The 12,265-nt window shown below is 41.5% G+C and overlaps 1 protein-coding gene across 1 annotated transcript; it reads right to left on the bottom strand.

Annotated features, from left to right (window-relative positions):
• Positions 1–8,553: 8,553 nt before the first annotated feature.
• Positions 8,554–11,622, bottom strand: LOC127907891 (C-type lectin domain family 12 member B-like). Its single transcript, XM_052464357.1, has 5 exons — positions 9,788–11,622; positions 9,498–9,596; positions 9,206–9,388; positions 8,983–9,125; positions 8,554–8,574 (listed from the first exon to the last, which is right to left on the bottom strand). Exons 1-5 carry the CDS (start codon positions 9,972–9,974, stop codon positions 8,554–8,556), a joined length of 633 nt encoding a protein of 210 aa, XP_052320317.1. The 5' UTR covers positions 9,975–11,622.
• Positions 11,623–12,265: the final 643 nt, after the last annotated feature.

Below are 12,265 nucleotides of genomic sequence, written 5' to 3'. Positions count from 1 at the left end.
CAGTAGTATATTACCTTGGGGTGGTCAGTGTTATTAGAGCAGTAGTATATTACCTTGGGGTGGTCAGTGTTATTAGAGCAGTAGTATATTACCTTGGGGTGGTCAGTGTTATTAGAGCAGTAGTATATTACCTTGGTGGTCAGTGTTATTAGAGCAGTAGTATATTACCTTGGGGTGGTCAGTGTTATTAGAGCAGTAGTATATTACCTTGGGGTGGTCAGTGTTATTAGAGCAGTAGTATATTACCTTGGGGTGGTCAGTGTTATTAGAGCAGTAGTATATTACCTTGGGGTGGTCAGTGTTATTAGAGCAGTAGTATATTACCTTGGTGGTCAGTGTTATTAGAGCAGTAGTATATTACCTTGGGGTGGTCAGTGTTATTAGAGCAGTAGTATATTATCTTGGGGTGGTCAGTGTTATTAGAGCAGTAGTATATTACCTTGGGGTGGTCAGTGTTATTAGAGCAGTAGTATATTACCTTGGGGTGGTCAGTGTTATTAGAGCAGTAGTATATTACCTTGGGGTGGTCAGTGTTATTAGAGCAGTAGTATATTACCTTGGGGTGGTCAGTGTTATTAGAGCAGTAGTATATTACCTTGGGGTGGTCAGTGTTATTAGAGCAGTAGTATATTACCTTGGGGTGGTCAGTGTTATTAGAGCAGTAGTATATTACCTTGGGGTGGTCAGTGTTATTAGAGCAGTAGTATATTACCTTGGGGTGGTCAGTGTTATTAGAGCAGTAGTATATTACCTTGGGGTGGTCAGTGTTATTAGAGCAGTAGTATATTACCTTGGGGTGGTCAGTGTTATTAGAGCAGTAGTATATTACCTTGGGGTGGTCAGTGTTATTAGAGCAGTAGTATATTACCTTGGGGTGGTCAGTGTTATTAGAGCAGTAGTATATTACCTTGGGGTGGTCAGTGTTATTAGAGCAGTAGTATATTACCTTGGGGTGGTCAGTGTTATTAGAGCAGTAGTATATTACCTTGGGGTGGTCAGTGTTATTAGAGCAGTAGTATATTACCTTGGGGTGGTCAGTGTTATTAGAGCAGTAGTATATTACCTTGGGGTGGTCAGTGTTATTAGAGCAGTAGTATATTACCTTGGGGTGGTCAGTGTTATTAGAGCAGTAGTATATTACCTTGGGGTGGTCAGTGTTATTAGAGCAGTAGTATATTACCTTGGGGTGGTCAGTGTTATTAGAGCAGTAGTATATTACCTTGGGGTGGTCAGTGTTATTAGAGCAGTAGTATATTACCTTGGGGTGGTCAGTGTTATTAGAGCAGTAGTATATTACCTTGGGGTGGTCAGTGTTATTAGAGCAGTAGTATATTACCTTGGGGTGGTCAGTGTTATTAGAGCAGTAGTATATTACCTTGGGGTGGTCAGTGTTATTAGAGCAGTAGTATATTACCTTGGGGTGGTCAGTGTTATTAGAGCAGTAGTATATTACCTTGGGGTGGTCAGTGTTATTAGAGCAGTAGTATATTACCTTGGGGTGGTCAGTGTTATTAGAGCAGTAGTATATTACCTTGGGGTGGTCAGTGTTATTAGAGCAGTAGTATATTACCTTGGGGTGGTCAGTGTTATTAGAGCAGTAGTATATTACCTTGGTGGTCAGTGTTATTAGAGCAGTAGTATATTACCTTGGGGTGGTCAGTGTTATTAGAGCAGTAGTATATTACCTTGGGGTGGTCAGTGTTATTAGAGCAGTAGTATATTACCTTGGGGTGGTCAGTGTTATTAGAGCAGTAGTATATTACCTTGGGGTGGTCAGTGTTATTAGAGCAGTAGTATATTACCTTGGGGTGGTCAGTGTTATTAGAGCAGTAGTATATTACCTTGGGGTGGTCAGTGTTATTAGAGCAGTAGTATATTACCTTGGGGTGGTCAGTGTTATTAGAGCAGTAGTATATTACCTTGGGGTGGTCAGTGTTATTAGAGCAGTAGTATATTACCTTGGGGTGGTCAGTGTTATTAGAGCAGTAGTATATTACCTTGGGGTGGTCAGTGTTATTAGAGCAGTAGTATATTACCTTGGGGTGGTCAGTGTTATTAGAGCAGTAGTATATTACCTTGGGGTGGTCAGTGTTATTAGAGCAGTAGTATATTACCTTGGGGTGGTCAGTGTTATTAGAGCAGTAGTATATTACCTTGGGGTGGTCAGTGTTATTAGAGCAGTAGTATATTACCTTGGGGTGGTCAGTGTTATTAGAGCAGTAGTATATTACCTTGGGGTGGTCAGTGTTATTAGAGCAGTAGTATATTACCTTGGGGTGGTCAGTGTTATTAGAGCAGTAGTATATTACCTTGGGGTGGTCAGTGTTATTAGAGCAGTAGTATATTACCTTGGGGTGGTCAGTGTTATTAGAGCAGTAGTATATTACCTTGGGGTGGTCAGTGTTATTAGAGCAGTAGTATATTACCTTGGGGTGGTCAGTGTTATTAGAGCAGTAGTATATTACCTTGGGGTGGTCAGTGTTATTAGAGCAGTAGTATATTACCTTGGGGTGGTCAGTGTTATTAGAGCAGTAGTATATTACCTTGGGGTGGTCAGTGTTATTAGAGCAGTAGTATATTACCTTGGGGTGGTCAGTGTTATTAGAGCAGTAGTATATTACCTTGGGGTGGTCAGTGTTATTAGAGCAGTAGTATATTACCTTGGGGTGGTCAGTGTTATTAGAGCAGTAGTATATTACCTTGGGTTGGTCAGTGTTATTAGAGCAGTAGTATATTACCTTGGGGTGGTCAGTGTTATTAGAGCAGTAGTATATTACCTTGGGGTGGTCAGTGTTATTAGAGCAGTAGTATATTACCTTGGGGTGGTCAGTGTTATTAGAGCAGTAGTATATTACCTTGGGGTGGTCAGTGTTATTAGAGCAGTAGTATATTACCTTGGGGTGGTCAGTGTTATTAGAGCAGTAGTATATTACCTTGGGGTGGTCAGTGTTATTAGAGCAGTAGTATATTACCTTGGGGTGGTCAGTGTTATTAGAGCAGTAGTATATTACCTTGGGGTGGTCAGTGTTATTAGAGCAGTAGTATATTACCTTGGGGTGGTCAGTGTTATTAGAGCAGTAGTATATTACCTTGGGGTGGTCAGTGTTATTAGAGCAGTAGTATATTACCTTGGGGTGGTCAGTGTTATTAGAGCAGTAGTATATTACCTTGGGGTGGTCAGTGTTATTAGAGCAGTAGTATATTACCTTGGGGTGGTCAGTGTTATTAGAGCAGTAGTATATTACCTTGGGGTGGTCAGTGTTATTAGAGCAGTAGTATATTACCTTGGGGTGGTCAGTGTTATTAGAGCAGTAGTATATTACCTTGGGGTGGTCAGTGTTATTAGAGCAGTAGTATATTACCTGGGGTGGTCAGTGTTATTAGAGCAGTAGTATATTACCTTGGGGTGGTCAGTGTTATTAGAGCAGTAGTATATTACCTTGGGGTGGTCAGTGTTATTAGAGCAGTAGTATATTACCTTGGGGTGGTCAGTGTTATTAGAGCAGTAGTATATTACCTTGGGGTGGTCAGTGTTATTAGAGCAGTAGTATATTACCTTGGGGTGGTCAGTGTTATTAGAGCAGTAGTATATTACCTTGGGGTGGTCAGTGTTATTAGAGCAGTAGTATATTACCTTGGGGTGGTCAGTGTTATTAGAGCAGTAGTATATTACCTTGGGGTGGTCAGTGTTATTAGAGCAGTAGTATATTACCTTGGGGTGGTCAGTGTTATTAGAGCAGTAGTATATTACCTTGGGGTGGTCAGTGTTATTAGAGCAGTAGTATATTACCTTGGGGTGGTCAGTGTTATTAGAGCAGTAGTATATTACCTTGGGGTGGTCAGTGTTATTAGAGCAGTAGTATATTACCTTGGGGTGGTCAGTGTTATTAGAGCAGTAGTATATTACCTTGGGGTGGTCAGTGTTATTAGAGCAGTAGTATATTACCTTGGGGTGGTCAGTGTTATTAGAGCAGTAGTATATTACCTTGGGGTGGTCAGTGTTATTAGAGCAGTAGTATATTACCTTGGGGTGGTCAGTGTTATTAGAGCAGTAGTATATTACCTTGGGGTGGTCAGTGTTATTAGAGCAGTAGTATATTACCTTGGGGTGGTCAGTGTTATTAGAGCAGTAGTATATTACCTTGGGGTGGTCAGTGTTATTAGAGCAGTAGTATATTATCTTGGGGTGGTCAGTGTTATTAGAGCAGTAGTATATTACCTTGGGGTGGTCAGTGTTATTAGAGCAGTAGTATATTACCTTGGGGTGGTCAGTGTTATTAGAGCAGTAGTATATTACCTTGGGGTGGTCAGTGTTATTAGAGCAGTAGTATATTACCTTGGGGTGGTCAGTGTTATTAGAGCAGTAGTATATTACCTTGGGGTGGTCAGTGTTATTAGAGCAGTAGTATATTACCTTGGGGTGGTCAGTGTTATTAGAGCAGTAGTATATTACCTTGGGGTGGTCAGTGTTATTAGAGCAGTAGTATATTACCTTGGGGTGGTCAGTGTTATTAGAGCAGTAGTATATTACCTTGGGGTGGTCAGTGTTATTAGAGCAGTAGTATATTACCTTGGGGTGGTCAGTGTTATTAGAGCAGTAGTATATTACCTTGGGGTGGTCAGTGTTATTAGAGCAGTAGTATATTACCTTGTGGTGGTCAGTGTTATTAGAGCAGTAGTATATTACCTTGGGGTGGTCAGTGTTATTAGAGCAGTAGTATATTACCTTGGGGTGGTCAGTGTTATTAGAGCAGTAGTATATTACCTTGGGGTGGTCAGTGTTATTAGAGCAGTAGTATATTACCTTGGGGTGGTCAGTGTTATTAGAGCAGTAGTATATTACCTTGGGGTGGTCAGTGTTATTAGAGCAGTAGTATATTACCTTGGGGTGGTCAGTGTTATTAGAGCAGTAGTATATTACCTTGGGGTGGTCAGTGTTATTAGAGCAGTAGTATATTACCTTGGGGTGGTCAGTGTTATTAGAGCAGTAGTATATTACCTTGGGGTGGTCAGTGTTATTAGAGCAGTAGTATATTACCTTGGGGTGGTCAGTGTTATTAGAGCAGTAGTATATTACCTTGGGGTGGTCAGTGTTATTAGAGCAGTAGTATATTACCTTGGGGTGGTCAGTGTTATTAGAGCAGTAGTATATTACCTTGGGGTGGTCAGTGTTATTAGAGCAGTAGTATATTACCTTGGGGTGGTCAGTGTTATTAGAGCAGTAGTATATTACCTTGGGGTGGTCAGTGTTATTAGAGCAGTAGTATATTACCTTGGGGTGGTCAGTGTTATTAGAGCAGTAGTATATTACCTTGGGGTGGTCAGTGTTATTAGAGCAGTAGTATATTACCTTGGGGTGGTCAGTGTTATTAGAGCAGTAGTATATTACCTTGGGGTGGTCAGTGTTATTAGAGCAGTAGTATATTACCTTGGTGGTCAGTGTTATTAGAGCAGTAGTATATTACCTTGGGGTGGTCAGTGTTATTAGAGCAGTAGTATATTACCTTGGGGTGGTCAGTGTTATTAGAGCAGTAGTATATTACCTTGGGGTGGTCAGTGTTATTAGAGCAGTAGTATATTACCTTGGGGTGGTCAGTGTTATTAGAGCAGTAGTATATTACCTTGGGGTGGTCAGTGTTATTAGAGCAGTAGTATATTACCTTGGGGTGGTCAGTGTTATTAGAGCAGTAGTATATTACCTTGGGGTGGTCAGTGTTATTAGAGCAGTAGTATATTACCTTGGGGTGGTCAGTGTTATTAGAGCAGTAGTATATTACCTTGGGGTGGTCAGTGTTATTAGAGCAGTAGTATATTACCTTGGGGTGGTCAGTGTTATTAGAGCAGTAGTATATTACCTTGGGGTGGTCAGTGTTATTAGAGCAGTAGTATATTACCTTGGGGTGGTCAGTGTTATTAGAGCAGTAGTATATTACCTTGGGGTGGTCAGTGTTATTAGAGCAGTAGTATATTACCTTGGTGGTCAGTGTTATTAGAGCAGTAGTATATTACCTTGGGGTGGTCAGTGTTATTAGAGCAGTAGTATATTACCTTGGGTTGGTCAGTGTTATTAGAGCAGTAGTATATTACCTTGGGGTGGTCAGTGTTATTAGAGCAGTAGTATATTACCTTGGGGTGGTCAGTGTTATTAGAGCAGTAGTATATTACCTTGGGTTGGTCAGTGTTATTAGAGCAGTAGTATATTACCTTGGGGTGGTCAGTGTTATTAGAGCAGTAGTATATTACCTTGGTGGTCAGTGTTATTAGAGCAGTAGTATATTACCTTGGGTTGGTCAGTGTTATTAGAGCAGTAGTATATTACCTTGGGGTGGTCAGTGTTATTAGAGCAGTAGTATATTACCTTGGGGTGGTCAGTGTTATTAGAGCAGTAGTATATTACCTTGGGGTGGTCAGTGTTATTAGAGCAGTAGTATATTACCTTGGGGTGGTCAGTGTTATTAGAGCAGTAGTATATTACCTTGGGGTGGTCAGTGTTATTAGAGCAGTAGTATATTACCTTGGTGGTCAGTGTTATTAGAGCAGTAGTATATTACCTTGGGTTGGTCAGTGTTATTAGAGCAGTAGTATATTACCTTGGGGTGGTCAGTGTTATTAGAGCAGTAGTATATTATATGTTTGTATATTACCTTGGGGTGGTCAGTACATTATTAGTAAACTGACTAGTAGTATATGTAGTGTCCCTCAGTAGTATATTACCTTGGGCTGGTCAGTGTTATTATGAGCAGTAGTATATTACCTTGGGGTGGTCAGTGTTATTAGAGCAGTAGTATATTACCAGGTGGTGTGTTATTAGAGCAGTGGTCATATTACCTTGGGTTGGTCATGTTATTTAGAGCAGTAGACTGGCCTTGGTGGTCAGTGTTATAGATTAGTATATTAGGGGGCCCTCTGTTTGTGAAATGGTCAGTGTTATTAGGTGTATATTACCTTGGGTTGGTCAGTGTTTTCAGTAGTATATTACCTGTGGGTGTGTCAGTGTTATTAGAGCAGTAGTAGAATATATTACCTTTGTTTTTAGTATAGACTGGTCAGTGTTATTAGAGCAGTAGTATATTACCTTACAGTGTTATTCATAGTATATTAGGGGTGGTCAGTGTTATTGAGCAGTAGTATATTACCTTGGGGTGGTCAGTGTTATTAGAGCAGTAGTATATTACCTTGGGGTGGTCAGTGTTATTAGAGCAGTAGTATATTACCTTGGGGTGGTCAGTGTTATTAGAGCAGTAGTATATTACCTTGGTGGTCAGTGTTATTAGAGCAGTAGTATATTACCTTGGGGTGGTCAGTGTTATTAGAGCAGTAGTATATTACCTTGGGTGGTCAGTGTTATTAGAGCAGTAGTATATTACCTTGGTGGTCAGTGTTATTAGAGCAGTAGTATATTACCTTGGGGTGGTCAGTGTTATTAGAGCAGTAGTATATTACCTTGGGGTGGTCAGTGTTATTAGAGCAGTAGTATATTACCTTGGTGGTCAGTGTTATTAGAGCAGTAGTATATTACCTTGGGGTGGTCAGTGTTATTAGAGCAGTAGTATATTACCTTGGGGTGGTCAGTGTTATTAGAGCAGTAGTATATTACCTTGGGGTGGTCAGTGTTATTAGAGCAGTAGTATATTACCTTGGGGTGGTCAGTGTTATTAGAGCAGTAGTATATTACCTTGGGGTGGTCAGTGTTATTAGAGCAGTAGTATATTACCTTGGGGTGGTCAGTGTTATTAGAGCAGTAGTATATTACCTTGGGGTGGTCAGTGTTATTAGAGCAGTAGTATATTACCTTGGGGTGGTCAGTGTTATTAGAGCAGTAGTATATTACCTTGGGGTGGTCAGTGTTATTAGAGCAGTAGTATATTACCTTGGGGTGGTCAGTGTTATTAGAGCAGTAGTATATTACCTGGGGTGGTCAGTGTTATTAGAGCAGTAGTATATTACCTTGGGGTGGTCAGTGTTATTAGAGCAGTAGTATATTACCTTGGGGTGGTCAGTGTTATTAGAGCAGTAGTATATTACCTTGGGGTGGTCAGTGTTATTAGAGCAGTAGTATATTACCTTGGGGTGGTCAGTGTTATTAGAGCAGTAGTATATTACCTTGGGGTGGTCAGTGTTATTATAGCAGTAGTATATTACCTTGGGGTGGTCAGTGTTATTAGAGCAGTAGTATATTACCTTGGGGTGGTCAGTGTTATTAGAGCAGTATTATATTACCTTGGGGTGGTCAGTGTTATTAGAGCAGTAGTATATTACCTTGGGTTGGTCAGTGTTATTAGGCAGTACCGTCCACCCATTTCCAGTGTCCCCTCAGTAACAGAGTCAGTCAGACCAATCCAGACTCCCTTGTGGTCAAGTTATTGAGCAGTATATTATTACCTTGTTTGGTCATGTTTTAGAGCAGTAGTAGATACTTGGGGTGGTCAGTGTTATTAGAGCAGTAGTATATTACCTTGGGGTGGTCATATTAGATACCAGTAGTGATATTACCTTGCCTAGGGTGGTCAGTGTTATTAGAGCAGTAGTATATTACCTTGCTTGGTTTGTTATTCAGTGTTTTACCGATAGTTCCTGGCGGTGTGTCAGTGCGTATTAGAGCAGTCATAGGAGTATCCTGGGGTGGTCAGTGCCCTTCACCTCAGTCAGAGTCAGTCAGTGGACTGGACTCACTTCTATCACGGGACTCTCCCTCAGTGTTATTAGAGCAGTAGTATATTACCTTTGTTGTCAGTGACAAAGCTCAGTTATATTCATGATGCTCGTATATCCTTCTGGTCTCTATTCCTCTCTCTCCTCTGCTCTGTTCTCTCTCTCTCCTTTTCTCTGGCTCTCACTCTCTTTTTCTCACTCACTCACTCACTCTCACTCACTCACTGACTTGAAGAGAAACTCTGTTGTTGACAAAGATACATATTTCTCTCTCTCTCTCTCTCTCTCTCTCTCTCTCTCTCTCTCTCTCTCTCTCTCTCTCTCTCTCACCTGTTCCTTATCACTGTTTATGATCACCAGGTCTGCTCCTCTCTCCAGACAGTCCTCTCTGCTCCCCTTCCAGGTTTTAGACTCAGTAGACAGGAAGTACCAACTGGATTCAAACTTCTGCCAGCCAGCAGGACAGGTTTGTTCTACAAGATGATTGACATGAATTTCCTTCATCTTTTCACGCTGGATAAAATAATACAGACACAAATGTAGGTTTACTCACTGAGATTAAAAAGCCTCTCGCTAAGAAAAACTCTCTCAGTCTGTAGCTGGTCTCTCTCTTTAGTCAAGTTGTTGTATCTGGTCTGGAGCTGGTCTCTCTCTTCAGTTGCGTTGATTTTAAAAAGGGAGAAACTCTGGAACAAGTTATTCCTTTTATCCTCAGAATCTGTGATGTCTCTGTTATCTACAAAGTATGAACACATAGTTACTAAGTAAAACACCTGGAAAATAGGCTTAGTAACCAGCACTTCTTACAATTAGGTGATAAGCAATGAACTTGGAGACAAACTCACAGCAGACAGACAGGCCTATGATCCCAGCCAGGAGAACACACAGCAGCCCCAGAAACACTGCAGCAACTAGGGAGGGTCTCTTCCCTGACCTATCAGGCTCTGTGGACACATACAAGAGACTTTAATGTTTTGTGTGTGTGTGTGTGTGTGTGTGTGTGTGTGTGTGTGTGTGTGTGTGTGTGTGTGTGTGTGTGTGTGTGTGTGTGTGTGTGTGTGTGTGTGTGTGTGTGTGTGTGTGTGTGTGTGTGTGTGTGTGTGTGTGTGTGTGTGTGTGTGTGTGTGTGTGTTACTTGTTCGCTGGTCTCCTGGTCCATTATCAGGGGCAGTGTGTGCTGTCTCTTCTCTCTTGGTGCTGGTCTCACCGTCTCTCAGGGTGTCTGCACTGACGTAGATATCTACAATCCTCTCCTCCATCTCACCTCTGTCAAACTTGACCTTCTTGTTCCTATCTGGTTCAGCATTGATGACCTTTGACATCTTTAACAATGCCTGGGTCTTTCTTTCTATGTAGATCTACTATACATTAAGTCTCTGATTCTAGAATTAATGTGGTGGTCTTCCAACTTGGCTGCCAGAAGGCGTCGTACATCAACTGCAAGACCTCTATGCGTTAAGTCTCTGCTTCTAGTGACATCTCTGTCTCTGAGTCATCTGTTTGTCTCTGTCTGTGTGACTGCTGTCGGTGTTAACTCTAGGGAAGTATCAACAAAATGACACGGGTAGTTGTGGCTTTGCTAATACAAAAACGTTTGCATACTAGTGTGCGTACTTGTATACTTTTGTCCGTGTGTGTGTATGTGTATGTGTGTGTGTGTGTGTGTGTGTGTGTGTGTGTGTGTGTGTGTGTGTGTGTGTGTGTGTGTGTGTGTGTGTGTGTGTGTGTGTGTGTGTGTGTGTGTGTGTGTGTGTGTGTGTGTATGTGTGTGTGTGTGTGTGTGTGTGTGTGTGTGTGTGTGTGTGTGTGTGTGTATGTGTGTGTGTGTGTGTGTGTGTGTGTGTGTGTGTGTGTGTGTGTGTGTGTGTGTGTGTGTGTGTGTGTGTGTGTGTGTGTGTGTGTGTGTGTGTGTGTGTGTGTGTGTGTGTGTGTGTGTGTGTGTGTGTGTGTGTGTGTGTGTGTGTGTGTGTGTGTGTGTGTGTGTGTGTGTGTGTGTGTGTGTGTGTGTGTGTGTGTGTGTGTGTGTGTGTGTGTGTGTGTGTGTGTGTGTGTGTGTGTGTGTGTGTGTGTGTGTGTGTGTGTGTGTGTGTGTGTGTGTGTGTGTGTGTGTGTGTGAGATTGTTATAGTGGTTATTGTTAAACCATTTTCTGCAGAACAATATAAATCATTCCATGTCTCTACATGATCATCTTGTCCAGAGTAAATCTCAACACAGTCCTCCTGTCCAGGGAACGGGACTTGCTATTTGTGATGATGGACAGGACACTGTCATACCAGGAAGATATAGATCATAGAGGGGAAGTGGAGAACAAAGACTAGCTGTTAACATATATTAAATATTATATGTAACAGCCCCAAGATAATTCAGGGAGTTTCCAGAACTCCTCCTTCCTTTCACCTTTCTGCTGATTTGGACCCTCTGTTTACTCCCAAATATACATCAACATGTTCAGGAGGTCCAGGACTACAAACATGGGTCATTATAATGTCCAGACAATAGATGTGACACTACAAACTGATTCAAGTGGATATTGAGTGTGGGCAGCTTTAACCAGTGAGGATGAACATGATTGGTTGATAATTTTGAGTGACAGCTGGTTGAACCACTGAAAATATCCACTTCCCCTCCCTCTTTTGGGACCATATAGGGGAGCAGTCAAATAGAGCATTTGTTATTGTGCTTATATGTAAATTGACAACAAAGACTAACTGTCAAAGATGATTAAGTAACATCCTTTGGTATCTCTACTACACTCATTGGTTGGTGGTACAGTCACCTCCTATACAGTGTATGTAATGGTGGTTTGGTACTGTTGAGAATGTCATCACCAGGCCTAAATTGCAGCATGTAAATATCTGTTGAATATATTTGAATTGGAAATGATGTGTATGCTCAATGTAAACTGTACTGACTTCATGTTGAACTACAAACACATACAACAATATGTGTATGCATTTGTGTATGTGCATGTGTGAGAAAGACAGAGAGAAAGAGAGAGAGAGAGAATGAAGGAGGAAGTTGTCTACTGTGACGACCCTCCCACTCTGTCTGCCGTATTCTCTCTTTGTTCTTGTTTCCTTATTAGGATGCCGGTGGGCGGAGTTGGGAGGGTCGTCAGCTACATGGGAAACACCTGGGCCAGGTGTCTCCCAGGATAAATAGACCTCTTCCACATTCATGGAAGAGACTCTCTCCATGCAGACACCTTTTGTAGATTGTGTTGTGGTTCTTGGTGGCCTTTTGTTTGTTTGCTTTGGCACCTTTCATCACCCTGCATTATCACATTCATGCATGCAAAACACTCACTTACACTACTGATTACTGATTACACACACCATTGTATATTATACTTAGTTGCTTTAGTTAATAAATATATATTTTGCTACTCCTTATCTCCACGTTGTCTCCCTTTGTTACGGGCTTTGAGCCGGTTCGTGACACTACATTGAAGGCTGCTATATGTGTTTGCCATCACCATTATCAGGCTGATGTGGAGACCAGTACCTACAGGGTTAAACACAGTCAGATACCATGGTTAATACCAGTACCTACAGGGTTAAACACAGTCAGATATCATGGTTAATACCAGTACCTACAGGGTTACACACAGT

This window comes from Oncorhynchus keta, chromosome 16 (assembly GCF_023373465.1).
Source record: "Oncorhynchus keta strain PuntledgeMale-10-30-2019 chromosome 16, Oket_V2, whole genome shotgun sequence".
Lineage (NCBI taxonomy): Eukaryota > Metazoa > Chordata > Actinopteri > Salmoniformes > Salmonidae > Oncorhynchus > Oncorhynchus keta.
Note: the sequence above shows the minus strand (reverse complement) of the source record. Positions and strands in the feature narration are given on the sequence as shown.